Source organism: Coturnix japonica, chromosome 13 (assembly GCF_001577835.2).
Source record: "Coturnix japonica isolate 7356 chromosome 13, Coturnix japonica 2.1, whole genome shotgun sequence".
In the NCBI taxonomy this organism is placed as follows: domain Eukaryota; kingdom Metazoa; phylum Chordata; class Aves; order Galliformes; family Phasianidae; genus Coturnix; species Coturnix japonica.
In genome coordinates this window covers 12,115,697-12,142,218 of record NC_029528.1, presented here as the reverse complement: position 1 = coordinate 12,142,218, position 26,522 = coordinate 12,115,697, and the positions used below count along the sequence as shown (strand labels likewise).

At 60.3% G+C, this 26,522-nt stretch overlaps 3 protein-coding genes across 15 annotated transcripts in view; 1 reads left to right on the top strand and 2 right to left on the bottom strand.

Annotated features, from left to right (window-relative positions):
• The first annotated feature begins 843 nt into the window (after positions 1-843).
• Positions 844-11,028, top strand: UNC5A (unc-5 netrin receptor A). Its single transcript, XM_015876230.2, has 16 exons — positions 844-962; positions 6,525-6,746; positions 6,869-7,012; positions 7,102-7,205; positions 7,278-7,458; positions 7,541-7,708; positions 7,807-7,971; positions 8,045-8,233; positions 8,610-8,903; positions 8,966-9,053; positions 9,217-9,385; positions 9,470-9,703; positions 9,777-9,926; positions 9,998-10,162; positions 10,232-10,410; positions 10,542-11,028. The coding sequence occupies exons 1-16, from the start codon at positions 863-865 to the stop codon at positions 10,705-10,707; spliced, it is 2,718 nt and encodes a 905-aa protein (XP_015731716.1). The 5' UTR covers positions 844-862; the 3' UTR covers positions 10,708-11,028.
• Positions 11,029-11,084: 56 nt separating this feature from the next.
• HK3 (hexokinase 3) lies at positions 11,085-15,957 on the bottom strand. 3 transcript variants are annotated; one of them, XM_015876227.2, is made up of 20 exons: positions 15,749-15,956; positions 15,467-15,619; positions 15,323-15,377; positions 15,096-15,258; positions 14,845-14,993; positions 14,650-14,769; positions 14,474-14,569; positions 14,298-14,397; positions 14,024-14,207; positions 13,749-13,904; positions 13,434-13,667; positions 13,058-13,362; positions 12,842-12,981; positions 12,603-12,722; positions 12,419-12,514; positions 12,194-12,293; positions 11,915-12,098; positions 11,682-11,837; positions 11,332-11,565; positions 11,085-11,248 (listed from the first exon to the last, which is right to left on the bottom strand). In XM_015876227.2, exons 1-20 carry the CDS (start codon positions 15,856-15,858, stop codon positions 11,107-11,109), a joined length of 2,997 nt encoding a protein of 998 aa, XP_015731713.1. In that variant the 5' UTR covers positions 15,859-15,956; the 3' UTR covers positions 11,085-11,106. The 3 variants fall into 3 exon arrangements, with proteins under 3 accessions (XP_015731713.1, XP_015731715.1, XP_015731714.1); XM_015876228.2 differs by having other exon boundaries at positions 11,097-11,248; positions 11,332-11,543; positions 15,749-15,957; XM_015876229.2 differs by lacking the exon at positions 15,467-15,619.
• A 194-nt stretch (positions 15,958-16,151) lies between these two features.
• UIMC1 (ubiquitin interaction motif containing 1) overlaps positions 16,152-26,522 on the bottom strand; it is a 32,657-nt gene continuing 22,286 nt past the window's right edge. For 6 of the 11 annotated variants that reach the window (XM_015876236.2, XM_015876232.2, XM_015876233.2 and 3 more), the window contains 5 exons: positions 24,078-24,231; positions 19,652-19,730; positions 18,026-18,146; positions 16,714-16,777; positions 16,152-16,465 (listed from right to left, as the gene is read on the bottom strand). In XM_015876236.2, coding sequence (XP_015731722.1) covers positions 16,293-16,465; positions 16,714-16,777; positions 18,026-18,146; positions 19,652-19,730; positions 24,078-24,231 — 591 coding nt within the window. In that variant the 3' untranslated portion in view covers positions 16,152-16,292. The other 5 variants (XM_015876239.2, XR_001558240.1, XM_015876243.2 and 2 more) reach the window with 5 other exon arrangements.

The following is a 26,522-nucleotide window of genomic DNA, read 5'->3' as shown; positions in this document are numbered from 1 at the left end:
CTCCAGAGCGGTTGTTAATTGCTCCTGAAGCTGCTAATGAAATTACCTCCACACCGCACTTGGAGCTGCTTCCTCGCTCTGCCCCTTGCCGTGGTCCTGCCGCTGGGATCAGGGGCTACAACGGGGACAGAAGCAGCATTGGGGACAGGGCAGCAATGGGAACAGGGGCAGCTCAGCTGCTCCGGGCTCTGACTGCCACGGGGGTCGGTGTCAGCTTGAGCACCCCAATAAATCCTCCCCCTGGATGAGGCCCACGAGGGGGGGCAGGGAGGGCAGCCCCACGGCGGTGCCCCCCCCTGTGCCCGGCGGTGTCAGCGGGTGGCACGTGTCCCCAGCAGCCCCGCTTCCGTGGGCGCCACGGGAGGCACACCGGGTCCGGGTACCGCGCCGTGGGGGGGGGCGTGCAGCGCGGTGCCACGCGTGGGGCGCTGCTCGGGGAGGGGAGCGGCCCCACCTGTGTGTGCGGGGGGGGCAGTGCGGTGCCGGAGGGCGGCGCGCGGGGCGGGAGCGGGGTGTTGTGCTGTGCGGTGCCGTGCCGTGCCGAGCCGTGCCGAGCCGCCCCATTCCGTGCCGTGCCGCCCCATTCCGTGCCGTGCCGTGCGGTGCCGTGCGGTGCCAGGCGCGGGGCGGGGGCGGCCGTGCCCGCTTGGCGGCGGGGGCGCGCCCAGCTGTTGCGCCGTCCCTCCCGCGGGCGGGTCCGCGCTCGGCCGCCCCGCATTGGCGGCGCCGGGCGGAGCGGCGCGGGGCGGCGCGGGCGGCAGCAGCGGCGGGGCCGGGGCCGTGCCCGGAGGCAGCATGGCCCGCTGAGGCCGCCTGCTCGCTCGCCCCGCGCCGCCCCGCGCAGCGCTCCGCGGGGCGCGCCATGGGTGCGCGGCCGCGCCGCCGCCGGGCCCCCTCCGCCGCCGCCGCAGCACCGGGAGCGCTCGTCTCCTTGCTCGCCGCTGCCCTGCTGGCCGCCGCCGGTGAGTCCCCGCGCGGCAAGGTCACCCGGGAGAGCGGCACCGGGAGGGCGACGGGTGGGGGCCGGCGGGGGGCTGCCCTCGGTACGCGGTGCCCGCTTCCCCCGGCGCGGAGTCACGGGGCATCTTCCGCCGCGCCGTTCCCCGAGCCGGGCGCTGCCGCCCCGCGTCCACGCGTGTCCCCTCGCCCCGCGGCTCCTCTCTTCCGTGGGTCGTTCGGTGTCCCAAACGCAGCGGCTCCGTCCGCCGGTTCTCACCCGGTGCGTGCGGTCCCGAGCAGCGGGTGGGACGCGGGGGACGGGATTATCCTCGCCCTGGGGACTGAGTCTGGGTGGCCGCGGCGTGGGGTCCGTGGAGCTGTGCGGGTGTCGCTGCAGCCCGGCTGTCCCCCGCGTGCCGCACGCACGGACGGGAGCTGCTGTGCCGGCTCGGCCCCCCTCGCCTCCCCTCAACAACGTTGGGCCGGGGGCTGCGGGGCGGGAGGGAGGTGCCGGTGGCGGCGGCTCCTGGCAGGTGTCACGTTAGCCTGAAAGTGGCGGCTGCAGACAAAGGACCGAGTTGGGGGAGGGGAGCTGCGCCCGAGCTGGACGTGAGCTCTGCGGGGAGAGACACGAGGTACGGGGACCCTCTGCAGCCTGGGGTCCCGGCCACCACCCCGCTGCCACCAGCACAGACGTCCCCCAGCCTGGAATCGATGCGCAGAGCTGGCGCGGTGGTGCCCGGTTGGGCTGAGTTGGGCACGCACCCCGCACTACGGGGAGGGGGGGCTATATCCCCCTGCTCCCGCACACGTCCTTCCTGGCCGGGCATCCCGCACCCAGCGCTCCCCCCATGGCTCCATCCTCAGAGGGACGCTGCAGAGCTGGCACAGCGGGTGGCACGATGCCCCCGGCTGCGGCCCCTTTGGGTGCAGAGCTCCGCATCCGCAGGGTGCCGCGGTACCAGCACCCGGCTGGGCATGGAGCGCGGCCATCCTCATGGCACCGCGGGGCCGCAGTGACCCACAGATGGAGGACACAGGAGGGGCAGGGACTGCTCCCCGTGCTGGGTGTGCAGTGGATGATTTGTGCGGCCGGGGGGTGGCGGTGCCAGCCGTGCGGGGTAACGCGTTGCGGGAGCTCCCCCGCCAGCACCGCTCGCTTGGCAGGCAGCTCACAGCCGGCCGCGGCGCGACAGAGCCCAGCCACACGCGTGTCCGCTGCTCGGCGAGGTGGGATGGACCTTTGAGCACCCCTCTGGTCTGGCGCCGTGTGGCACCTCTTCCCCTGCATAGAGATGCTGGGGGATTTGTGTACCCAGGTGCCTGCACCGGGGCCCTGTCTGCAGCCACGGAGCACCATCCTCAGACCTCGCTCTGCTCTCGGTGCCCGCAGGGAAGGGCAGCAGCAGCCGCACGGGCTGGGGCTCATCCATGGGCAGCAGGTAGGGCCAGCACTGAGGTGACAGGGCTGCACTGTCCAGCCGCTGCTCCAGCAGACAGAGGCAGAATCCTTCCCATCGCTGCCTGAGAACCCTTTCCCTTCCTCCCGGCACCCCCCTTTCAGGGACCTCCGAAGCACAGCCTGACCCCCCAGCTCGCTGTATCCCACATGGGGCAGGCAGCAGGGCAGTGCTGCTGCTCGTGGGGTGGCTGGGAAGCTGCCGTGCCAGCTGTCAGCACGAGCGCAGCAGACACAACCTGCCCAGGGCTGTTTGTTCTGGCTGGGTGCCACGTGGGGCTGGCACTACATCAAACCTGGAGGAGCCTGGCAGGTGCTGGTGGGAGGGGATGGGGTGCTGGAGGTGGTGCCTGGGGCTGGGCCAGGGGTGCTGCCCCACCTGGGGCCACCCAGGTGTCGGTGCCTGGGGGATGTCAGCATCCCACCCTCAGTGCTTGCCCTGCTCTGGCTGTTGGCACCGTGGCTGCTCCCGCAGGCTGTGTGCTGCCCTGCAGATAGGGCACGTGGGTATCCCTTCCCCATCCCAGGGGCGTTCTCAGGTCCCAGCCCCTTCCCTCCCAGCCCCAGGGCTGTGGCATGCTGGGGCTGCAGGTCACTGCTATGTAGGCACAAACCTGTGGGTGGGATGGAGCCAGACCTGGCACCAGGGCCGTGTGTGTCCTACCACCCAGCTCCCCTCCCACTGCAACCAGGGACCCTGGGCTGAGGGTGACCTTGACGCTTCTCCCGGCGGGGACAGAGCACACTTTGCTCTTCACTGCCAATTAAAGAAGAGCCAGAGAAGCCGCTCAGCTCTCCCGGTTCTGGTTCCATCCCCAGCACAGCCTGGTGCCAGCATGGAGCTAGGGCAGTCCCAAGGCGCCACATCAAGCTGGCACCCTCTCCTCACACTGTGCTCCTATTGCTACTTGTGGGGCTGGCATGGCACCATAGCACAGCATACGTCCTGCTGGGGGATTGGGGCCAGGGAGGCACCATGAGCAGAGCTCAGTGGGTGCTGTAGTGCAGTGGCTGAGATGCTCCGTTGTGCCTGTGGCGTGGGCACGCGTTGGGCCGCGTTGGCGGTGCGAGGGTGCAGCCTGCAGAGCTGTGCCCACACTGGCACATGCTAATTGCATGTAATGGGGAGAGAGTTATCAGCTAAAATCCGTAATTAGGCAGTTCCATTGTCATGCAAACCCGCCTGACTAATTCATTCATAACAACCACACGCTTAATCAGCGCCCAGACACCGCCATGTGCTTGCCAGGAGCTGGGCACACTGTGATCCCCTCCTGCAGCGCTGCAGGACGTGGCCGTGGGGCTGGCTGGCACCTGTAGGGCACGCTCCTGCCCGGCGTTGGCGTCCGACCCCACTGGCTCTGCTCCCAGACAGGGTTGGCACTGCCACTTCAGCCCCTGCCCAAGGGGACCCCATCGCCAGCCCATGCTGGCAGCCTTTGGCCCAGCATCCTCTGCCCCCCGGCCACCCTCCTTCCCCTCGTTTAGGCGGGTGCAATCAGCGGCAATTATCGCTTTAATTACCTGCTGCCGGGGTGCAGGCCGGGCGCCTGCAAAGTGTGAGGATATCTTTCATTTTAATGGAGTGCCAGGCCTGGCGCGGGGCGCGATTTATGGGGCTCCAGCTGGGGATTTAATTTGCCGGTTGCAGAGCCCACAGTGATGAGGAGAGATCCCCGGGGGGGGGTCCACAGCTGGAGGGGGCAGGGGCTGGCAGCCGGGTCCCCACTGTGGGGATGGGGAGGGGGTGTTGGGGTCAGGGACAGCATGGGGCTGGTGGCACTGCTGCAGCCACCCATGGGCAGCTGGTCCTTGCCAAGAGCACACTGACCTTACCTGCATCTCTTTTGCAGCAGCTGTGTTTAATGGGCAGCATCCAGGGTGCTGGGTGAAGGGGTGCCCACACCCCCCCCCCCACTGGTATAGGGAGCACCTGGCCCTGCAGCACCCCAAAGTCCCGTGTCCAGGCCCAGGCACGCTGCCCTTTCATTAGGCTGCCGGTGTGCTCGTTAGACCACGTGGGTGGGGGATAATTGATAATAAAGCCCTGCCTAATGCACTCGGTTTACTGGCGATGATTTATCAAGCCACCATCCCAATTACCTGCTCTGCTGCTGAGACGGCGGCTGCATGGGGCTGTGCTCCCTGCTCTGCAGTGGGGGGGGCTGGGGGGGAGCGGGACCCACAGCCCCTCATCCCCGTCCCCCATCCTCCCTGAAGTTAGGCGGCTCCGCTTGCCAAGGTGACATGAGCATCTCTCCTGTTTCCATGGTGATGCAGCAGCAGGTGAGCGCGAGGCCGAGCGCGCAGTGTGGGAGTCCCGTGCACACGTGGGGTGTCCGTGGTGCTCCGTGTGCCCACGGCGGGGGCTGCCCGGGGGCTGCGAGGGGTGTGCAGTGCTCAGGGTACCGGTGGCACATGGGGTGCTCACAGTGTGTGTGACACCACTGGTGCATGGGGCACCTTGATGGTGTTTGGGGTGGCTGTGCTCAGGGTGCCTGAGGTGCAGGGAGAGCCAGGGCTGCTTGGGGTGCCTGCAAGGCTTGGGGTGCTCGTGCTGCATGTAGCACCCACAGCACGGCCACTCTGCCTCATGGCTGCAGCCCCACTGAAACCCCTGGCTGCCATCCCTGTGCTGTGGCACTGCCCTGCAGGATGGCATTCCCCCCCAGGAGCTCCATGTGCTGCATTGTGCTCGGTGCCCATCCCCACGGTCTGCTGCCCTTGATCTCACCCTGCCCACCAGGCACCTCGTGGGGGGCTCCTGGGGTGCTGCCTCCCACATCCCCCCGCACAGCTGGGATGGACAAACACCCAGCCCAGAGCTCTCTGGCCTCATTCTGTGGGTGATGAAAGGCAGGTCTCCAGAGCTCCGCTCGCCCATTCACCGGCATGCCAGCCGCAGCCCGGCAGCTTGATTGCTGTGCAGAGCAAAGTGGTGATTTCATCTATATTTGGCACTGGATCACCCTTCTGCCCAGCACAGCCTCAGGGTGTATGGGTGGGAGGTGTAGGATAAGCCTGTGGGATGAGCCGTGGGGACCACAGGGCTCTGTGCCACCACTGGCACACGTGGCCACGCTGCGGGGGGGGACTGCAGCCCATGTCCGCACCGTGACCCCCAGGCTGGCCCCAGGCTGCGGATGGGGGGGTCATTAAAGCAGTGAAATATGAAATGCCTGTCTATCCCAGACAGGGGTTTTAATTAAATTAATTGCTAGTGACATTGTAAAAGTGCTGATGGGGTAATAACCGGCGCGTTATGGTGGCCGTTCATCTTCCCCGTGTAAATGAGCTGCCGCACCTTGCCCGTCCTGGTGGGCATAGCAGCTGGGATTGCTCAGCACCGCTCCCTGCCGTGGAGAGACCCCGTCCATCCAGGGGGAGCAGTGTGTGCTGACACCCCCAGATGGCTCAGCCAGAGCCCAAGGGATGCCTGTGACCCCAGTACCCCCTGTGTCCCCGCTGTGTGGGTGGGCAGGAGCCCCCATGCCCCATGCAGTGAGTGGGGGCAGAGCGGGCACATGGGGGGCAGCGGGTGGGTGCCAAACGAAGGCACTTAATTACTGCGCATTCCATCCCATTTAATTGCTTATTAAATCCTAACCAGCCAATTAGCAGCAGCAATTACAGCTTCATTCGGTGACACAATCGCTATTTTATCGTTTGTTAATCAAATGCTTATTTAGGGCCCTGTTTTATTAACTCTCTCTGCAGTGGTGCCTGAGTGGGGCTGGGGACACTGGCACCTCCAGGCCGTGCCATGTGCCCTGTCCCCAGTGTCACTGTCCCCGTGGTGTCCCTGCCCTTATGTGTGGCTCCCACAGCACCAAGCAATGCGCTGGGCAGGATACAGCCCTGGTGATGCTCAGGGGTTGGAGAGCAGCGGGCACTGTGCTGTGCCCTGGGGGAGTGAGCGATGTCCCTTATTGGTCACACTCCATTTGTTTTTCATTAGCGCTAAGTGCAGACATGAGGGATTGGTGTGGGTTCAGTGGGCACAGCTACCGTGCTGCTCCTTTCACTGACGGATGGGGGGTGCTGTTGGCATGGCGGGGGGGTGACAGCTGTGGGACGTGGGGCCATTGGTGTCCCTGGAGGTGGCTGAGCCCCCGTGTCCCTGCAGGCGCCCAGCAGAGCGTGACGGCGGCCAGCCCTGCATCAGGCGCATCCCCCGACCTGCTGCCTCACTTCTTGCTGGAGCCCGACGACGTCTACATCGTGAAGAACAAGGCGGTGAGCCTGGCCTGCCGTGCCACCCCCGCCACGCAGATCTACTTCAAGTGCAACGGGGAGTGGGTGCACCAGGGGGACCACGTCACACAGCGCAGCACTGACCGTGGCACTGGTGAGCACTGGTGGCACTGCTTCCCCTCATCAGCAGCGCCTGTGGGTGCGGGGAGCATGCTGCATCGCTCTTGGGGTTGCAGATGGGTACAGACCCCGGTGATGTGCCCCATCCCATCCTAGGGCTGCCCGTGATGGAGGTGCGTATTGAGATCACCCGTCAGCAAGTGGAGAAGCTCTTCGGTCTGGAGGAGTACTGGTGCCAGTGTGTGGCGTGGAGCTCCTCCGGCACCACCAAGAGCCAGAAGGCGTTCGTGCGCATTGCCTGTAAGTGCGGGAGCAGCCCCCGTGGGTCCCCGTGGAAGACAGGGCACAGGGTTATGGAACCCCTCCCTGCTCACCTCTGACCTCTCCAGATCTGCGCAAGAACTTCGAGCAGGAGCCGACAGCCAGGGAGGTGTCCATCGAGCAGGGTGTTGTGCTGCCGTGCCGCCCTCCTGAGGGCATCCCTCCTGCCGAGGTGAGCTGGGGGTGATGTGCCAGGGGTCTCTGCCTGCCGCTTTGTGCCCAGTGACATCCCCATGCCCTGCAGGTGGAGTGGCTGCGCAATGAGGAGCTGGTGGACCCGGCGCTGGATGCCAATGTCTTGGTGACACCAGAGCACAGCCTGGTGCTGCGCCAGGCCCGTCTGGCCGACACCGCCAACTACACCTGCGTGGCCAAAAACATCGTGGCGCGCCGCCGCAGTGCCTCTGCAGCCATCACTGTCTATGGTACAGCCCCGCTGTTCCCTGCTCACCGTGCCACCCCAGCATCTCCTGGCATCCCTCAGCCAATGGGTTCCTCTTCCCACAGTGAACGGCGGATGGTCGACGTGGACGCAGTGGTCAGGCTGCAGCACCAGCTGCGGACGAGGCTGGCAGAAGCGTAGCCGGACTTGCACCAACCCCACACCCCTCAATGGGGGAGCTTTCTGCGAGGGCCAAAACGTGCAGAAAAGCGCCTGCACCACACTCTGCCCAGGTACCCCTGTGCCCCCCGTGGGTGCATCCATCTCAGCCCTGGCACAGGGAAGGAGCACAGGGGATGGTGGCGAGGGCTGATGCCCGCTGTACCCACAGTGGATGGCGCATGGACGGAGTGGAGCAAGTGGTCAGCATGCAGCACTGAGTGCACCCACTGGCGCAGCAGCGAGTGCTCGGAGCCTGCACCCCGCAACGGAGGTCAGGAGTGCCACGGCCCCGAGCTGGAGACCCACAACTGCACCTCTGAGCTGTGCAGCCCCAGTGAGTGCCGTGGGGAGGGCATGGGGGGGACCCTCAGTGTGCCCATGGGGTGCTGATGCTCTGCCCCACGCAGCCACCCCGGGTGCCGAGGACCTGGCGCTGTACGTGGGGCTGATTGCTGTGGCTGTATGCCTGGTGCTGCTGCTGCTGGTGGGCGTGCTGGTGTACTGCCGCAAGAAGGGCGGCCTGGACGCCGACGTGGCAGATTCCTCCATCCTCACCACTGGCTTCCAGCCTGTCAGCATCAAGCCCAGCAAGGCTGGTGAGTGAGGGCTGTGCACTCACGCTGCTGCTGGGACACCATATTCCCCAGTCCCTGGGGGGTCTCTGGGCTGTGGATGGGGTCTTACTGTGTCACAGACCTCTAGACGCTGGGTAGGAGCTCTGCACTCCATCTGGCCCCTGGGAGGTGACTGAGTACCCCGTGGGGAGTGTAGTTAAAGAGTCAGTGCTTTGTGCCCCCAGAGCTGTGGGAATGCGCTCTGTGTCCTACAGAGTCCCTGGGAAGTGACCGAGTGCCCTCTAGGCAGTGTTATAGGGTCAGTGCTTTGCATCCCAAAGGCCCTTGGCTGCAGGTGGACCCTCAGGGGTGCCCATGCCCAATGGCACCAGCCCCACAGCCCCACTCTGTGCCGCAGACAACCTGCTCACCATCCAGCCCGACCTCAGCACCACCACCATGACCTACCAGGGCTCACTGTGCCCACGCCAGGATGGCCCTGCCAAGCTCCAGCTCCCCAATGGACACCTGCTGAGCCCGCTGGGTGCCGGGCGGCACACGCTGCACCACAGCTCCCCTGCTGCCGAAGGCGCTGACTTCATGGCCCGGCTCTCCACCCAGAGCTATTTCCGCTCGCTGCCCCGTGGCACCGCCAACATGGCCTACGGCACCTTCAACTTCCTGGGGGGGCGGCTCATGATCCCCAACACAGGTACGGTGGGTGCAGGGGGATCGCGGGGTGCCGGGGATGGGCTCAGCAACCCCATCCCACAGGTGTCAGCTTGCTGATCCCTCCCGACGCCATCCCCCGAGGGAAGATCTATGAGGTGTACCTCACGCTGCACAAGCACGAGGAGGTGAGGTAGGTGATGGGGCTGCCAAGCGATGGGGCTACGGGGCTGCCCACCGCACCGAGCCCAAACCCAGCCCTGTGCCCTTCCTCCAGCTGCCAGGAGCAGCAGCTGATGAGGCTGTAGGGCTGTCCACCACCCCAAACCCATCCCAACCCCGTGTCCCTCCTCCAGGCTGCCCCTCGCCGGCTGCCAGACGCTGCTGAGCCCCATCGTCAGCTGCGGCCCCCCCGGCGTGCTGCTCACCCGCCCCGCCATCCTGGCCATGGGGCACTGCGTGGAGGCAGGTGCTGAGCACTGGAGCCTGCGGCTGAAGAAGCAGTCGTGCGAGGGGACGTGGGAGGTGAGTACACACTGGGGTGGGGGTTCCTGCTATGGGGGGAGCGAGGGGGTCTCTGTGCTCACATGGCATGTCTTGGTGCTGTAGGACGTGCTGCAGCTGGGTGCGGAGCCGCGCACCGAGCTGTATTACTGCCAGCTGGAGGCACAGGCATGCTACATCTTCACGGAGCAGCTGGGCCGCTTCGCGCTGGTGGGCGAGTCGCTCAGCATGGCGGCCTCCAAGCGCCTCAAGCTGGTCCTCTTCGCGCCCACCGCCTGCCCCTCGCTCGAGTACAACATCCGCGTCTACTGCCTCAGTGACACGCAGGACGCGCTGAAGGTATTGGGGTGTGATGGGGGGTGTCTGTCTGTTCCCCCCTCTGGGCCCTGCCCCATGCGGTCTGTGCACACAGGAGGTGATGCAGCTGGAGAAGCAGATGGGGGGGCAGCTGATCGGAGCCCCCCGTGTGCTGCACTTCAAGGACAGCTACCACAACCTGCGTCTCTCCATCCACGACATGCCCAGCTCCCTCTGGAAAAGCAAGCTGCTTGCTAGCTACCAGGTAAGGAGAACACAGTGAGGGGTCCCACTGCAGCACCCAGAGCTGTGACCACCGGCCGTGCTCTGCTGCAGGAGATCCCTTTCTACCACATCTGGAGTGGGTGCCAGAGGAACCTGCACTGCACCTTCACACTGGAGCGCCTCAGCCCCAGCACCTGCGAGCTGGCCTGCAAGATCTGGATCTGGCAGGTGGAAGGCGATGGACAGAGCTTCACCATCAACTGCAACATCGCCAAGGTGAGGGCATGGCAAGGGGAACCCCCAGCGCCCCTGGGCTGCGCTCATCCTATGGCACTTCCCTTATAGGACACAAGGTTTTCGGACTGGCTGATTCCTGACAGTGAGGTGGGCTCCCCGGCCCTGGTGGGTCCCAGTGCCTTCAAGATCCCCTTCCTCATCCGCCAGAAGATTATCAGCAGCCTGGATACGCCATGCGCCCGCGGGGCTGACTGGAGGACGCTGGCCCAGAAACTCAACCTGGACAGGTGGGATGGGTTCAGAGATGGGGAGGGGATGTCTGCCCTCATCCCTACTCTGGTACCCATGAGAATGGGGTGGAGCTGATGGCGGGGCCATCTCCATCCCCACACCCCAATGCCATCCCTCTGCCCCACAGCCATGTCAGCTTCTACGCCTCCAAGCCCAGCCCCACGGCCATGATCCTCAACCTGTGGGAGGCCCGACACTTCCCCAATGGCAACCTCTCACAGCTGGCTGCCGCCGTGGCTGAGGTGGGCAAGCAGGACGGTACCCTCTTTGCCGTGTCTGAAGCCGAGTGCTGAGTTCCGGGGCTCTGTGGGGCAGGGTTGGGGCCCTGGCCGGCCCCTGGGCCCCACTGCTACCCCACAGCTACTGGCCTGCACCCCCATGGTGCTGGGGGCCAGGCCGGGTGCCGTGTGTGCGTGGTGCGTGCGGTGCCGTCGTGCTGTCTGCGCTTGGGGCTGGGCGGCCCCGGGCCCCGTGCCGTGTTGTGTAAAGACCGTTTTTTTAATTCTGTATTAAGTGCATTCAAGTATTTACACTTGGCCTTATGTACATAGCGGTGCCGCGGGGCGGGGGGGTCTGGCGGACGTGAATGTAAATAAATTCGATATATATTGCTACGTGGGGCTCTGTGCTGTGCCCCAGACCCATAACACCCATTGCTGGGACTCACAGGTGCAGAGCAAAGCGTTTTATTGTTAGGAGGACTGGTTGGACTGACGGGAATGCACCGCTGCCACTAGTGCAGCCCCTTTCCCCGAGCCGTCCTCTGACTGCATGAAGGTGACATTGCAGCGGGGTGCGAGATCCTTCAGCATCTTATGGAGGTTCTGGGAGAAGCTGTGGGGAAGGACAGGGGCTGAGTGCCACTGGGGCTGCCCCAAGTCCCCCATAGGGCACAGGTACCTGGTGGGCACACTCACTATGGATGCATCTTGTACAAAGTGCCGTCCACCCCCACGGTGACAGTGAACTGCTCCAGGCCGCGGCTCTCTCGCATCTTCTCCACCACGGCGGCCATCCCCGCAGCACAGAGGTGTGCGGCACGCCGGGACACGATTTGGCACACCTCCCGTACCAGCACGCTGTCCTCGTAATTGGCGTCCAGATCCAGGTCGCGCAGGATGGCCTGCACCTGCAGCAGGGACAAGCCGGGGCTATCCCCACCCAGGGCTGCTGTGAGCATCGCTGTCACCGTCTCCACGTGGCGGCCCCTCTTGGGGTGCTGCCTGGAGATCTGGGCTATGGAAACATGTGGGACTGCAACACTTACGCCTCAATGGTGGAAAGGAACTTGGTCTGAAGGAGGTTTCTGTTCTTCAGCTTCTGGGACGACTTGCCACGGAGCAGGACCTCCTCCTCCACCAGTGCCAGCAGGATGTGCCGCACAATCTCACCCAGGTACATGCCACTGATAAGCTTCTCAAACCTGCCCCGGGCACAGCCCTGCTGCCTCGGTGCCCCCAGCACCCCCCAGCACCTGCCCACTCCACAGCCATCACCCACCTCTGCTTGCCCACGTTGATGGTTTTCTCATCCACCTGCCGGTCGAAGTTGGTGAAGTAGCTATCTATGCAGCCGTTGTCCCCGAAGGCGCCCCACTCCATGTTGATGCACATGCGGCCCTGGTCCCCTTCCACGGTGCCCACCTTTGCCATCTCTTCCATGTAGCAGGTGTTGGTCCCCGTTCCTGCAGCCCAGCATCAGTGTCACAGCCTGGCACCCACGGCCACACGATATGTGGTGAGCAGTGGGGAACCCTGGGGGGTCAGAGGTGTTCCTCACCCACAATTAGGCCAATTTCACACTTGGGGTCATGGTAGCCACAGGCCATCATGGTCCCCACAGTGTCATTCACCACAGCCACCACCTTCAGCGCTGTGTTCTGCAAACAAACAGGAGATGGGGACATGTGGCTCAGCAGCACCCAGACAGCTCTGCCAGGTGTCACCAGGGGGTTGCAGGGCAGCAACACCGGGATCAGGGGACAAATCCCCAGCCCTTTCCCACCCGTTTGCGTTGCGCAGCGTCCCGCAGCAACTGAACCACATCACGCCCTTCGCAGTCAGAGGCGTTGAAGCCTTTGGTCCAGTTCAGCAGCACAGCCTGTATGGAGACAAGCAGGTCAGCCCCTGTGGGCAGCATCCCACACCAGCACCCTACCCACGCCCCGGGGCCAGAGCTGACCGCTCACCTTGTCCAGGCCCAGCTGCTGGCAGGGGAAGGAGAAGGTGAAGCCAAGTGGCAGGGCCTGACCCCTCATCTGCTTCTCGTGCTGGAAGTCTATAATGCAGTCCATGATGTGGTCGAAGAGCTGTGGGAAGGGGCTGCAGTCAGAGTGGGGGGATGCAGGGTGGGGGATCTCTCCCACCCCATTTCTGGTGGCACTGAGGGAGCTCCCAGCCCTCGCCCTATCCCTGTGTGCTGCCCCACCGCCTCGCCAGTGCCCTGCATGATGGCCGTGGGGATGGCGTAGATCTTGCTGGACATGTCGATGTTCTCCTGTGACACGTTCACCGCCAGCACACGGAAATTGGTCCCTCCCAGGTCCAGCGCCAGGAATTCTCCTCTCTCTGTGGGGAGCATATAGGGGATGCAAGCGGGACCGCGGATACCCCAGCAGGACCTGTCCCTACTGTACTCCCTCACCTGTGCCGTCAGGTGTGTGGCACACATAAGTGGGCAGCATGCGGAGGGAGGACTCGGCGTTTCTCTCCTTGTCCAACCCGCGCTCCATCTCCTGCATCATCAGTGCCTGCACACGCTGCAGATCGGTATGGCTGAGCTGCAGCGGGCCCAGCAGCTGCTGCATCTTCTTCTGCTGTGCCGCCAGGCGCAGAGCCACCGCCGTCACTATGGCTGCCCCCAGCCCGTTGCCATCAGTTGTGGGCACGAGGTTGACCGTGCACTCAGGGGCCAGCAGCCCCACCACGCTGCGCATGATCTCACCAAACCTACAGCAGAAAGAGGACGGTGAGGGCCAGGCATGAGGCACCGAGTGGCCAGGAGCCCGACGTCCCCTCACCTGGTGCTGGTGAGGTACAGCCCTCCATCCACGCCCACGTTCACCATCAGCTGCTCCTGTTGCCGGCTGTAGCACATGTGGCTGAGCACCGCCGCCAGCCCGGTGGCACTGAGCGCGGCGGCACGGCTCACCACGGCCCGGCACAGCTGCTGCACCCGGCAGCAGTCCTGTTCACTGGGCTGCAGCCCCAGAGACTCCAGCAGGTCCTGAGCCTTGGCCATGCCGTTCTCATTGCTGCAAAGGAGAGAAGCGTGCTGGCTCGTGGAGCCGATTGCTTGGGGAGGGGGGCACCCACCTGTGGTTCTGGGCACTCACTCCATGATCCCCAGGACCTGCTGTGCTGTCAGCATGCCCCTGTTCGCCAGGGCAGAGGTGTTTTTCCCGACGAAGAGTGCTTGCTCAGAGGCCAGTGTGATTATGGCGTGCCTCACAATCTCCCCCAGATACACACTGCCCACCAGCTTCTCAAACCTGTGTGCGGCAGGGTGTCAGTCCCCTCCCTGGGCACAGCCCTCAGCCCTGTGGGGCAGCAAGGCAGCAGGGCACAACGTGCCCATGGGGAGCCCCAGGAGCCTTTTATAGTGGCACACCTCCTCTCCCCGGGGTTGGAGGACTCCTGGTCCACACGGTGATCATACGGGGTCAGCACGTTGTCCAGTGCGCCGTCGTCCCCCAGGCAGCCCCACTCACTATTGACACACATCCGCCCGCTGGTCACATCCGCCAGTTCCAAGAGGCGTGACTCGGCCATGAAGCAGCAGTTGGTGCCCGAACCTGCAGGATCGAGGAGGGCTGAGCACCGCTGCAGCCGCCAGCCCCACCGCAGCCCCCAGCCCCACTGCAGCCCCCAGCCCCACTGCTCACCCACAACCAAGGCGATCTCACAAGGTTTCTGTGGTGTGCTGCACGTCATCATGGCGCCCACCGTGTTGTTCATCAGGGCCACCACCTCCACGTGGTTGAGCTGCCCAGGAGCACGGCACCATCAGCTTCTGTGTGTGGGGCAGCCCACCCAGCCAGGACCCCCACCCAGCGCCCACCTCCTGCCTGCTGATGGCCGCCTGCAGCAGCTGCACCACATCCTTCCCCTCCACATTGCTGCATTGGAAGCCCTTGGACCAGGAGATGAGTTCAGCCTGCAGGGAGTTCAAGGATGAGGTTTTGCTCCTCAGCACAGCGGGGAGCAGAGGCGGCCGCAGCGCAGGGCCGGGCTCACCTTGTCCAGCGCCATCTGCCTACAGCTGAATGGGAAGACGAAGCCCAGGGGCAGGCGGGTCTCGGGGCTGCCGATTTCCCCCAGGAAGGTCTTCAGGCATTGTGCGATGAAGTCGAAGAGCTGTGAAGGCACAGCACGGGTGGGCAGCTGCCCCCCTACCCCGGGACCCCCCTGAGCACTGCCTGCCACCCGTACCGCTTCCCCGGGGCCCTGCGGGATGTTCACTGGAATCTCGAAGATGTGGTGCATCAGCTGTGGGTTCTGGTTTCCGCCGCCCGTGAGGGAAGCCCAGACGGTGCGGACATGGTTCTGGCACAGCTCCACCACCAGCACGTCGGCTTTCTCTACATGGGAGCACAGATGGGATCAGGCAGAGCCCTGCTCAGCACCCAGCACCACTGCGCTCCGTTCCCTGCCCGGTGATGCCCCCAGCAGAGCGGTCTCACCGGTGCCGTCGGGGGTGGAGCGGATGAAGGTGGGCAGCATCTTCATGGGGGAAGGCGCTTGGCCCTGCTGGCTCATCCCCCGCTCCAGGGCCTCCAGCACGTAGCCCTTCACATCCTGAAGCTTCTCCAGCGTCGGGGTGAGCGACAGCAGCGCCCGTTGCACCTGCAGACGGCTCGTTAGGGCTGCGGGCGGCTCTCCGCGCACACGGGGCAGGGACGGGGCTTACCGGCGTGCAGGACGGACCCCTGTCCTGAGCTCCCATCTGGAGGCTCCCCGGAGCCCTGCACGGAGGGAGCAATGGCAGCGCTGAGCTCCGGCTGAGCCCCCACACCGGGCCTAGGGGTCCCCCATCCCGGTCGTGCCTCCCCACCTCCCCTCCGCATCCACAGCACTTTGCGGAGTCCCGTGGTCGCTGTCCCGACCCCGGGAGTAGAGGGTACAGCTGTGCCCCACGATGGCGAAGAGGCCGTTGTTGGGGCCGTATGCCGAAGTGTGCAGCTCCCACATCACCGAGCCCACGCACCTGCAAGAGGCAGGAGGGTGGTCTGTCCCCGGGGAGGGGGCGTTCAAACCATGGGGGGGGAGGGAGGGAGGGGCTGGACACAAGGGGGGACCCCGCTCGTCCCCCGCCGTTCACCCCACGGGCCCTCACCGGTTCATGACGGGCATCGGGGTCGGCCGACCCCTCTGCTCGGGGCTCATCCCCCGCCACGCGGGGTTGGAGCTGCGGGGGGAGCCACTGCGCCGTGTGGGGCTGGACATGGTGGGCTGGGGGTCCGGCGGCTGCGATGGAGCACGATGGGGTCGTAGGGCGGTTGCTAACGCCGCTCGCCGTTACCTCGGCAACAGATGCAGCACTCGCGGCCCCCCCCGCCCCGCACATCATTGGGCGGCCCGCACCGCCCCAGGCCAATGGGGACCCACGGCCCCGCGAGCGGCTCGGACACGGCGGGGATGCGGGGCACGCGGTGCGGGCAGCGGGCGGCTCCACAACCCCCCGCCCCTCCTCGTTCCCCGCAGACAAACGGCAGCGCTCCTCCGTCTCTCGCCGCAGCTTCATAAAAACATACATAAATATATTTCCATCTCTGGAGCAGAGCACAGCGACACGCGCACATACAAAACGCGCCGCGTCTCCTCCCCGACGCTCCTGCGCCCATCGTACAAAACGTAGAAAAGGGGGAGGAGGGTCCGGCTCACAACTTGCGCTTCCTGCGGCGCCCGGCACGGGGAGGGGGGGGGTCGGACGGGGGGGGCAGGAGGGAGCGAGCGCTGTGCTCGGCCGGCTCAGCATCCTCGGCGCCGGGCGGCAGCGCCGGGCGGTTCCCTCGGTCTTCTACTGCAGGGATGGGGGTCCCCGTGTCAGCACCTGCAATGGGAGCATCCATCAGCCGTGGGGCAGCGCCGCGACCCTCCCAAAGCCAGTAATTCGGGGAGCCCTGTGAGCACACTGAGTACTGCAGGGATGCAGAACAGACCCTCGACCCCAAAAGGCTCCAGGAGCATCCCAGACCTCGGAGCCACCCACCCCCAAAGGGAGGGAGAGAGAGAGAGAGAGAGGAAAAGGGATGTTGTGCAGCCCTGAGCCAGCTGGCAGGCACAGAAAGCAGCTCCCACCTGCAGACTTGCTCTCCGAGAGCTCCAACATGCTGAGGAGTCCCCCCTTGTGCCTTGCCGCAACCTGTCAAGGAAGAAGAGCACACAGTCACAGCATTGCTATGAGGGGCACAGCCATCCTGGGTGCCCGTGCAGCACAGACCACCGGACAGCCCTGCTGCAAGGTGGGTGTTAGTTAACAAAGCAGAGCCATGTAAAGGAGCAGAGCCACAGCCAGACAAGTGCACAGAACTCAGGTCACATTGCCTGGCTGTGCTCAGCCCTGCTGGCCCAACAAAGTCCCCTCACCTCACTGCTCCTCACCCCAGATGCTGCCCCAGAGGGCACTGCCATCCTGGCTGCTGGGCTGCAGCTGCTGAGCACCCCAGAATGGGCTGTGGGAGGAACCTGCAAGGCCAGCGCTGCCACCAGGAAGCTCTCCCATAGTGTGACCGCTTCCCATTGAACTCCCACCTCAGCACGAGGCAGAGACACAGGGAACCCAGAGCCTCACCAAGCCATCTCCAAGGGCCTCGGTACTGGCACCATCCCCAGTGGCCACAGGCAGGACCCCCACACTCCAGGTGGCCACGGGGCACAGGGATGGAGTCCAACAGCTCCCAGAGCCAGTCACATGCAGGGGCAGCCGTGCCCTAACAGGGCTCTGAGCCACGCAGAGCTTGGCTGTATCCCAGCCAAAATCACCAACCAGAAATCTCATCATTTGCATCTGAATCCCCAAAGGGCTGAGGCCTGTGATGGATTTAAAGGATTATATGAAACTAAGACATCATGTTGCATCTTCATGCTGAGAATCACATTGCTGAGTGCAGGCAAAGCTGCTGCGTGAGGGTTTTGCTGGCAGGAACCAGTGGGAAGGCTACAAGGACCCTCCCCACGCTCCCCCCGGGCTGCCACAAGCAGGAGCAGGCACAGTGGGGACCAGCACCTTGTGAGGGACCACACGCCAGCTGCTGCCTGCAGGGCTCCTGCTCCACCCCCAGCACAGCTCCCTGCAGCTCTCCTGAGATGCTCCAGGCACCGAGTTGCTCTTCCCACTTCGGCTCTAAAGTCTTCCCCATGGGAAGGGGCTCAGGATGGAGTCGGATACGCCTGTCACTCTGACACTGCCCTCCACGGTGTCTCTATTCAGCCAAGGAAGGCTGCAGGACTGTGGCTGCTGGCAGCGATGCTGGCTGGCTGGCTGCCTGCTGGAGAGCTTGCTGGCAGCTCTGCTGGATTAGCTCACCCCTGGGACCAGGGACACGGCTCCTGCTGGCAACCCAGCCCCAAACCCAGTGCAAAGCAGACAGTCTGCAGGGTCGCCCCTCACCTTGGTGCTTCGCAGCTTCCTGGTTCCCTGAGCTTGCCTAGCAGCCTGGAGGCAGCTGTCCACGTGCCTCTGATATTGCAGCAGTGGCACCAGTGACTTACAGAGGTAGCACTTCTCACACCTGCCAGGCAGGAAAGGACAGAGCACCGCATTAGGATTCGCCCTGCGCTGGGCTCCCAGCCACCAGCGGTGACTTTCCTCCTCCGGACCGCGCCCTGAGAAGATGTGTCACCAGATCGGGGCTGGCTCAGTGGGGTCAGGCCGGCACCAATCACAAAGACTGAGTGATTATCGGTTTTCCCTGCCTGCTCCTCTGCATCCTGCTGCAGCAGCGGGACGGTAATCAAATCTGCTCATCTAACTATCTCCAACGCTGCCGATTTCTCCCCAGACGTAAAGCACCCTGTCAAAATCCACAGAAATGAAGTGCGAGGGCTTTGCAAAAGGGAGTTCAATTCTGCCTGAAAAGCAAACCGAGTGTGTTAAATCAGAGAGGCATTTTTACCAGGGCTGGATGAACTTGTCTGACTAGTAAATCAAGTCCTTCTCTGCACTGTCTCCATTTTCCAACGTGCCATAGCACACACTCCTGCTGCAGGTTGGCACAGGTGCCCTCTCTCTTGCATCGTGCTCCTCAAACCCCCTCATTTGTGCAGGAGATGCCCAGGCTCAGGACAATTGAGTGCCTAGGAAGAAAATCAGCCTGGGTGAAAGGAGATGGAGGTCAGCCTTGGATTTACACAGCTACAACCACTTCCACACCAGCTCTGAAGGTACCATGCCATGCAGGGGAGAGCACTGGTTCTTCAGGAGAGCATCCACCTGCAGTGCTGCTCAGGAATGGGCCAAGAGCCCCAAGAAACAACCCCAGCAGCATCGTGTTCAGTTTGATAAGCAGCTCTCTCTCAGTAAAACTCACTCCAGGCTCCAAAATGCATATGGAGAGCCCCCATCGAGCAAAACTCTGCAGCACTTTTCCCGTATTTTCTTTCCAGTCAGTGCTGATTACCCAGATAATGTGTCTAAACAGAAGCTGTCCTCTCTATAATTAGCCTAATTCCATTAGTGATGTTGCCATCCACTGTTTGTAACAGCAAAATTGCTTCCATAGCAGGGATTTTACTGTCAGATCCTCTCTTATGATGCTTTGTGTGGGTGGCAGGAGGAGGGGCTGCATGGGAAGAGATTAAACAAAGCCACTGCTATTCTGAAAGTCTAATTTAATTAAGAATATCACTACAGGTGCCATGTTGACAGCCTCCCCGTCCCGGCCTCCTCTTTTCCCAGGGTTACTGAGCTCAAATCCCCCAGAAGAAACCAGCTGAGTTAGCAGCATTTTAACTACAGCTCCCCCACCACGGTCAGAGACCACAGCACCCTGACCCACTGTGCATTGGCTGAAAGGAAATTAGTGCAAAGTAACCAACCTGAGAACAGCAAATTTCTTTTGTTCTGATGTAAACATCCACAGCACTGCGACAATAAGCACTGAGTAAAGGCAGTTTCTGAGGGAGACAACACTACAAGGCCAACAGCCAGCGTTTACATGGGGACAAAGGCATTTATGCAGAGACGTGGTGAAACTGAAGCACAGAAACAATGTGGAAGAGCAGCATACCTACTTACTTGTCAGAATCTGAGGATGCCTGGCTGCCTTCACCGCCTGCAGCTTTACTTCGTGACTCTCTCCGACCCCGAGTGAGCACTGGAAGCAAAACAGAAATGGTTACTGCCATCCATCCCCAGCATCGCCTTTCAATCCCTTTCAGTTGAGCAATGCAAAGCAAGACAATTACTGGACTGGGATGGGCACAATCTTCCTTCCAGCCAAGGGGCAGCTGGACAATTTTCAGAGGGATACGTAAGAAGTTAAATTCCAGGCCTTGGAAGACAGCACTCCGTGTCACACCCCAACCTGTCCTCTGACAGAAACAGCTGGATCAACAGCTCACAGTCATTCTGAAGTTGGCACACAGCAGCACAACAGCCTGGGAGAGGAGATGCACTGCTGCTCCAGCATGGCTGCACCACTCACTGCTAAGGCAAACCCTCTGCCTGCTGCAGGGGCACCAGGCCCTCTGCGTCCCATGGTCTCCCTTCCCATGCAAAACAGAGGGGATCTTTACTACTGCCTGCACACAGTGCTGGACGAAGAGCTGCACTGGCACTGCTCTCCAGTGGCTGCAGGATAGAACCACAGAATCACAAAATGCCCCAAATTGGAAGGGACCCATAAGGATCTGTAGGTGGCCAGAGAGACCCCAGCCCCACCAGCACGCTGACAGCAGCTCTGACAGTTTCTGCTCTTTCCACATGCCCAAGCAGCCCTTCCAAACCTGCTCTCCGGGCATCTGCAGGGAGCACGTCTAAATGTTGTCTCTTTCAGCTGAGTTCCTTTCAGCATATCTCTGTTGACACGCCACCAGCAAAGATCCTCAGGGAGCACATCAGATAGCTTAGCTTGCTCCGCCAGGGACATCTGAGACTCCAGCTCCACAGCAGCTGTCGTGGGATGCAGGAGCAATGCATGGAGCCCATGCACCGCCCAGAAACATCACCTGCCATGCTGTGTGCCATCAGAGAGGCTGGAGTCCAAGCTACAAGCATGGCAAAGCTGGGAAGATGGGAAGGCACAAAATTTTGTCCAGCACAAAGGAAATCCTTCAGAGCTTCAGCAAAACTCCCTTTCCAGAGCATTCCTGGGTTGCTGATGTTGTCCCGTGGGCAATGGCTGATTCCAGCGGCTCATTTCTCACAGGCAGACACCTCATTGACTTGGCCTGGCCCAGATTCGAAGTGGCAGCCTGATGAGGAGGGCTAATGGCCACAGCGAGCCCCCCAGCCACCCAGCGTGCCCACAGCCCCAACAACAAGCATTTGACAGCGTGCTGAAAGCTGCTCTCTGAAGCAGCGTGCACTTGTTAATATTCCTTTAGCACCATTTCAGGAGCCTCGTGCACTAGCTCAGGTGTTAATCAGCTCTATTTTCTTTCAAAAGCAGTGAACACATCTGGCATAATGGGCCCATTAGAGATCTCTGGGATCAGCCTGCAGGTGCCTGGGGAGGACCCCCAGCTGTGATGCTGACAGCAGAAGTGTGGGGAGAGAATGGGGACAGCAGTGCCAGCGGCTCTGGAGGCACAGCAGGGCCAGCCCCCACTGTTTGCATCCTTGGGTGCACTGGCAACCCTGACAACACACACCAGCCCCCTTCCCCTGCTCTCCCTACCAGCCACACTGCTTTATGTGCAGGACCCAGCAATGGCAGGCTTGCAGGCATCTTGTCTTAAGAAGTGGTGAAGCTTTTCTCTGCATCCTTTCCATTACTCTTTGTATCAGTGCCACTTTATTGATGCCATGAGATTTTTAACAGCACCACTACTGCTGCTGTTGCTCCGAAGATTGACAGCTGCACCAGGTTGTACTGGAGCTTGGGGAAAAAGGAATAGACCAAATCCTCACTTTTCCAGGCTCACATGGGAACTGGGAAGGTGGGAGTGCATCAGAGGAGGACGATGGGAACAGTGTGTTTGATGTGCTCAGTATCAGCCAAGGCTCACATCCAGAGGGAAACCAGCAGCTTCATGGAGGGCAGCAGCAGGCAACAGATCAGCAGCTCCACTGAGATCCTCTCACACATGTAAGCCCTTCAGCTGGCTGCAGGAAGGAGGATGGAGCTGGCACAACACTTCCACCGCTTCACTCATTCACTTGGAATTAGCAGCAGCCATTGAGCTGGAAACCTGAGATGTGAGCCTTCCTCAGCCTAATGCCACAGCTAAAGTAACAGCAGACCCTTCCTTTTTGACCACAGGAAAATGGAAACTCAACATGAGATTTCCGTACTGCCCAGGTGTGTGGTGGTCTGGGCACCCAGCCAGGGCAACCACAGACATCTGTAAGGGAATGAAACGTAGCCCCTCTTGCCCAGCTACCTCATTGGAAAGCCTGTTCTTAAATACCAGCAGCCTGAGCTGGCCTCCTTATAGAAAACACTTGAATGATTTTCTTTCCCCCCATGCATAACCTTTACCTGTGAGTGTTACGCTAGCAAAAGGTGACAACATGACAGCTCTGGAAGCAGAGTCCTTTTGTCCCTGCACAGATGCATCAAGCTACTGTCTCACCTCTGCTGAGCTAAAGCCCTATGAGTTCATCCCAAATCCTGCTGATCAGTCCATCAAATGGAACCTCTGTGGGATGCCTGTCCCTGTCTGCTCACTGGGAACTGCAGTGAGGTGCCCTACAAGCCAAAGGCATCATCGTACCTCTCTTCCATGTTGTTTTCTCCTCCAGGCTCAAGTGCACATCTCAGAGCACACGGAACCACATGAAGAGCCTTGGCCCAAACAGCACAGGCATTATGGGCAATAAAGTTTGGTCTGTACAGCGAAAATACTAGAATAGCTGGCAATGGAAAACCCAAATTCCTGTGATTTTGTCCCAGAACCACTGCTCGGCTTAGAGCCATTATTGTAGACCAAGATCTCCATTATTTGAGGCTAGTTTTCTTTCTAGGGGAATTGTTCTGAACAAGGCAGAATAGCAGCAGAGCAATTTCAAAATAGCCACCCTTACAAGCATCCCTAGGGAGACCAGTCTGGAGGTGGAGTGGAAAGGCCAGCTCTGAACTCTGCCCTGCTGAAAGCCAACACCAAAGGAACAAACAAATTCCCCTGCACAGGCAAAAAGTTCTAAGCCTCCTCCTGATCACAGCCAGGATTCCCAGGATCAATGGATACGCTCACAATCCAGGCACACTTGGGACCAGCTTACCACGGGGCCAAAGATGCTCCTGCTGAAAGGCATACTGAAAACTCTGCTCCGTTTTGTAGTGCAGATAAGACCTTTATCAGGAAGGGAGACAAACTGTGACAATTCACAATGTGCCCCTTTGCTTTAGGAGCTGGTTTGTGCCTGCAGAGAGAACTCCCCACCAGGATTCAGCACACACAGTATCAGCTGCTACTCTGGCTCGTGTTATCTTAAAAGGACCCATGTCACATCCCCAGTGATTCCGTATAACAGGGACCACGTATTTTAAAACTACATCAACTCTGCATTAAGATTGCAGCATGAAACTTCTTCCTGCTAGAGGAATGTACATGTTACAGTTCTTGTATCAGCTCTGATTTGCTCAAATTGCTCAAACATCACAGATTTAGGCTGTATTTAATAACCCAGCATGTAACTGAAAATTATATATTCACAACCTGAAAAGTTAATCTTATTACAAGCTACCACTTTGATATTACCTGACACTGTGCTAACACAGACTTTACATTTCAAGCAGCAGCTAAAACATAACTTATTGAATACATTGATAACCAACCGGTGTATTTGTTCAGTTAAGCTCTACAAAGGTTGGCTATGGAAACCTGACACAGAGAAGGCTGCCAAGAGGATTTAATATGGGCATTCTGACCACACTTCTCTGCCTCACTCTTCACATGAAGGAGGAAAAACTGAGCTCCCAAATCAATAGCTATCATTTTGCAATTTTGGAGGAACCAGAGGAAAACTTTTCTGCAGTGCCTTCCTGCTGAACAAGCCATTTTTGCACACGCAAATGTCAGACTCATTGCACAGCAGAGATTGTACTCGGAGCATTACAGAACATTCTCATTTCTTGAGAGCCCTGAAGGATGCTCACCCGAATGGCTCTGGAGGTGCCATTTTCTACCACTGGCAAATTCTCTGCAGGTCCTCTCAAAATACGAAATTGATTTGTCTTGGGAGTACTGTGTGAAGTAGCCAAGGCTAAATACTTGTGCAATAATCAGCTTATAGACCTCCCAAAGGACTATCAACGTGGTCAGTTATGAAAGAGATCAGAGAGATCTCTGTGAGGGAGGTCCTAGAAACTACCAGAGTCTCCACTGACATTCTGCAGACCAGCCCAGAGATGGACCAAGGCAGGGCAGACAAACCTAACTTGCCACATCACACACAAATACCCAGAGAGGAACAGGACTCCAGAACCCAACTGCAAGCAGCAGGAAAAGGGGGACCAGCACAGAGAGCAGATGCACAGACAGAGCGCATGGCACACCTGGTCTGTCCGTGGCGGCGATGCCATTGCAGTACATGGCGTGCAGCTCGATCTCCGCAGCTGGGAACACTCGGTCACACAGTGGGCATGGAACGTGGTCAGCCATGTGGTTGCCCTCAGACAGAGTCCTGTCAGCACCACCATCTGCACCAGCCTGGAGAAATAGAGGGAAAAGAGACAGATGATTTCTCCTTCCTTTGTTCTTGGTAACCGCAGAGCTGGAGCTGCTCACCTTCCCATAAACTCATTGTTTCTTGGAAAGTTTTATTTTCTTTTCTTCATATACAGGTCAGAAATAAGACCACCACCTGAGTAAACTGCAGGGCTCTAATACCTAATTCTTCTTCCAAAGGCAGTGTGTCCTGCTGAATCACGGTGACACCTCCCTGCACAGCCGTGCACACCACTTAAGGCAAACATCACCTACACCACTGCTGAAAAATGGCAAGGCTTCCATTAATCAGGAAAGCTCAGAAGCGAAACTGATGGGAAATTCATGGGGCAAAGCGGGAGTTCAACACCTGACTTGCGCTCATCAGTTCCTGGACATGATCCACACTACAGAGGCTGCGCTGTCTGGGAACATTCCTCTGGGATGAAAGGAGGCTGCGGGGCCTCAGATCCTGGGCTGCTCCTCCTCCTCGTCCAGAGGACATTGCACAGAGAGAGGCAACCCGTGTCACACAGCATTGCTAACAATGGCATTTTGCTCATGTTTGTTCACAGGGTGCCACTCTCACTTACCAGCACTGCCTTTTGCATTGGTTACACAGCTGCAAAGGTGCTCTGCTACACACCCACAGAGACACAGACTGCTCCCTACGCTGTGCATGTTTCCAAGACACAGCAGACTGCTGCCATATCACTCACAATTAGATCTCTGCCTAGTCAGGCTTGCTACAAAATCTCTTCCTATTTAAGAAAGAGCCATTTCCCCCCCCCCATTAAAATAAATATTTCAATATTAACCATGTAGAAGAAACCTGAAGGGAAATAATAAAGGAGAGCTCATTGTTCTTGAGGCTAAGCGGTGACATGCAGCCACTGTGCAGTAAAACTGCTGCCTGCATCCCTTCAATGGTGTAATATCAGGGAAGCAGTAACCAGGGCCAGCCAGGATGCTCGGTGCTGCTGGAGCACATTGTCATGTAACACTGCTTTGCCAAACAAGGGTCTGATCCTGAGCATCCATCCACCTTTTTATGTCCCAAAGGGAAGGAGAGGGCTTTGTTGTCTCAAAAGAACGATGCAAGAAATTGCACGATGGGGTCTTATGCAAAGAATCGAGTCAGAAAACTCTCCCCGACGCTGTCTGACAGGCTTTGGGACTGACCCCAAAAACCCTGCGCTCATTTCCAGGGAGACTCAGCACCAGATTTCTACGGAGGAGTTGCCACCAGAGTCCCTCCAGCCAACGCAAGCTGTTGCAGCGCATCACTCACAGCATTAGCGTTTGTAGCCTGCTCTCACTTCTCAGTGTCACTACATCCTGTGAAGTCCTCACCGCGGCGCGTTACAAAGAGGAGTCATAAAAAGCAGGATGTGTCAACTATGAATGATCAGATCAAACCTGCGTTATTCTGGTCTGACAACGCAGCAAAAAAAGGGACGGGAAAAGCAGCAGGCGCTGCTCCTGCTAGCTGCCATTTTTAAATCAGTCTGAGGAGATCACTGGTTCCACACACCCTGCCCACCTACGTTCGGTGATAAATCACTAATTTTAAATGGAAATGCAACGTTCTGTAACACAAGACACCAGAGTCCCAAATCCACACGTACAAAACCTTGTGGTGACAGCCTGGAAAACCTTGACTGCACAGCCCTGTCGGAGGCACAGACTGCTGCCTCTCCTCTTTAGCAGAGAAAATTGCCCACAGGATACAGTGCTTGCAGCCAGCAGCCAGCAACCAGCCAAGAGCGATGCTGGAGGCTGAGCTCAGGAACAAGGCTCCTGTGCCCCGGCTCAGCAGCCGTGAGGAAGAGCTCTGTCCCCACGGTCCATGCTTGCTTCACGCTAACTGCTGATCTATGTGATGGCTGCTTCCCTGCAAGGCTGCAGGCTCACGGCTGGTACCCGCTGCCAAAGACCACGCTGTGACAATCCCTGGGATGCGCTGTGCTGCTCACCTTGTGCCCAGCAGCTGTGCAGGTGAAGGTGCAAGACCCAGGGGCACGCTCTGCACAGCGGCAGGGACAGGTCAATGCCCTGCCACAGCCAAATGGGTCATGACTGTGCCCTTGGGGCTGAGGATCCAGGGCTGTGCACAGGACCGCTGCAGTCTCTAATTGACTGAGCGGTGCTCTGAGATACCTGCAGAATGAAAGGCACACGAGAGCAGAACCTGGTTTATTAAGAGGCCTGTGACAATGAGACACGGGAGCTGCAGATGCACTGTACAAGCTGCAGGCTTCCAGAGTGAGCTTTCCACAAATGAATCCTCTTGT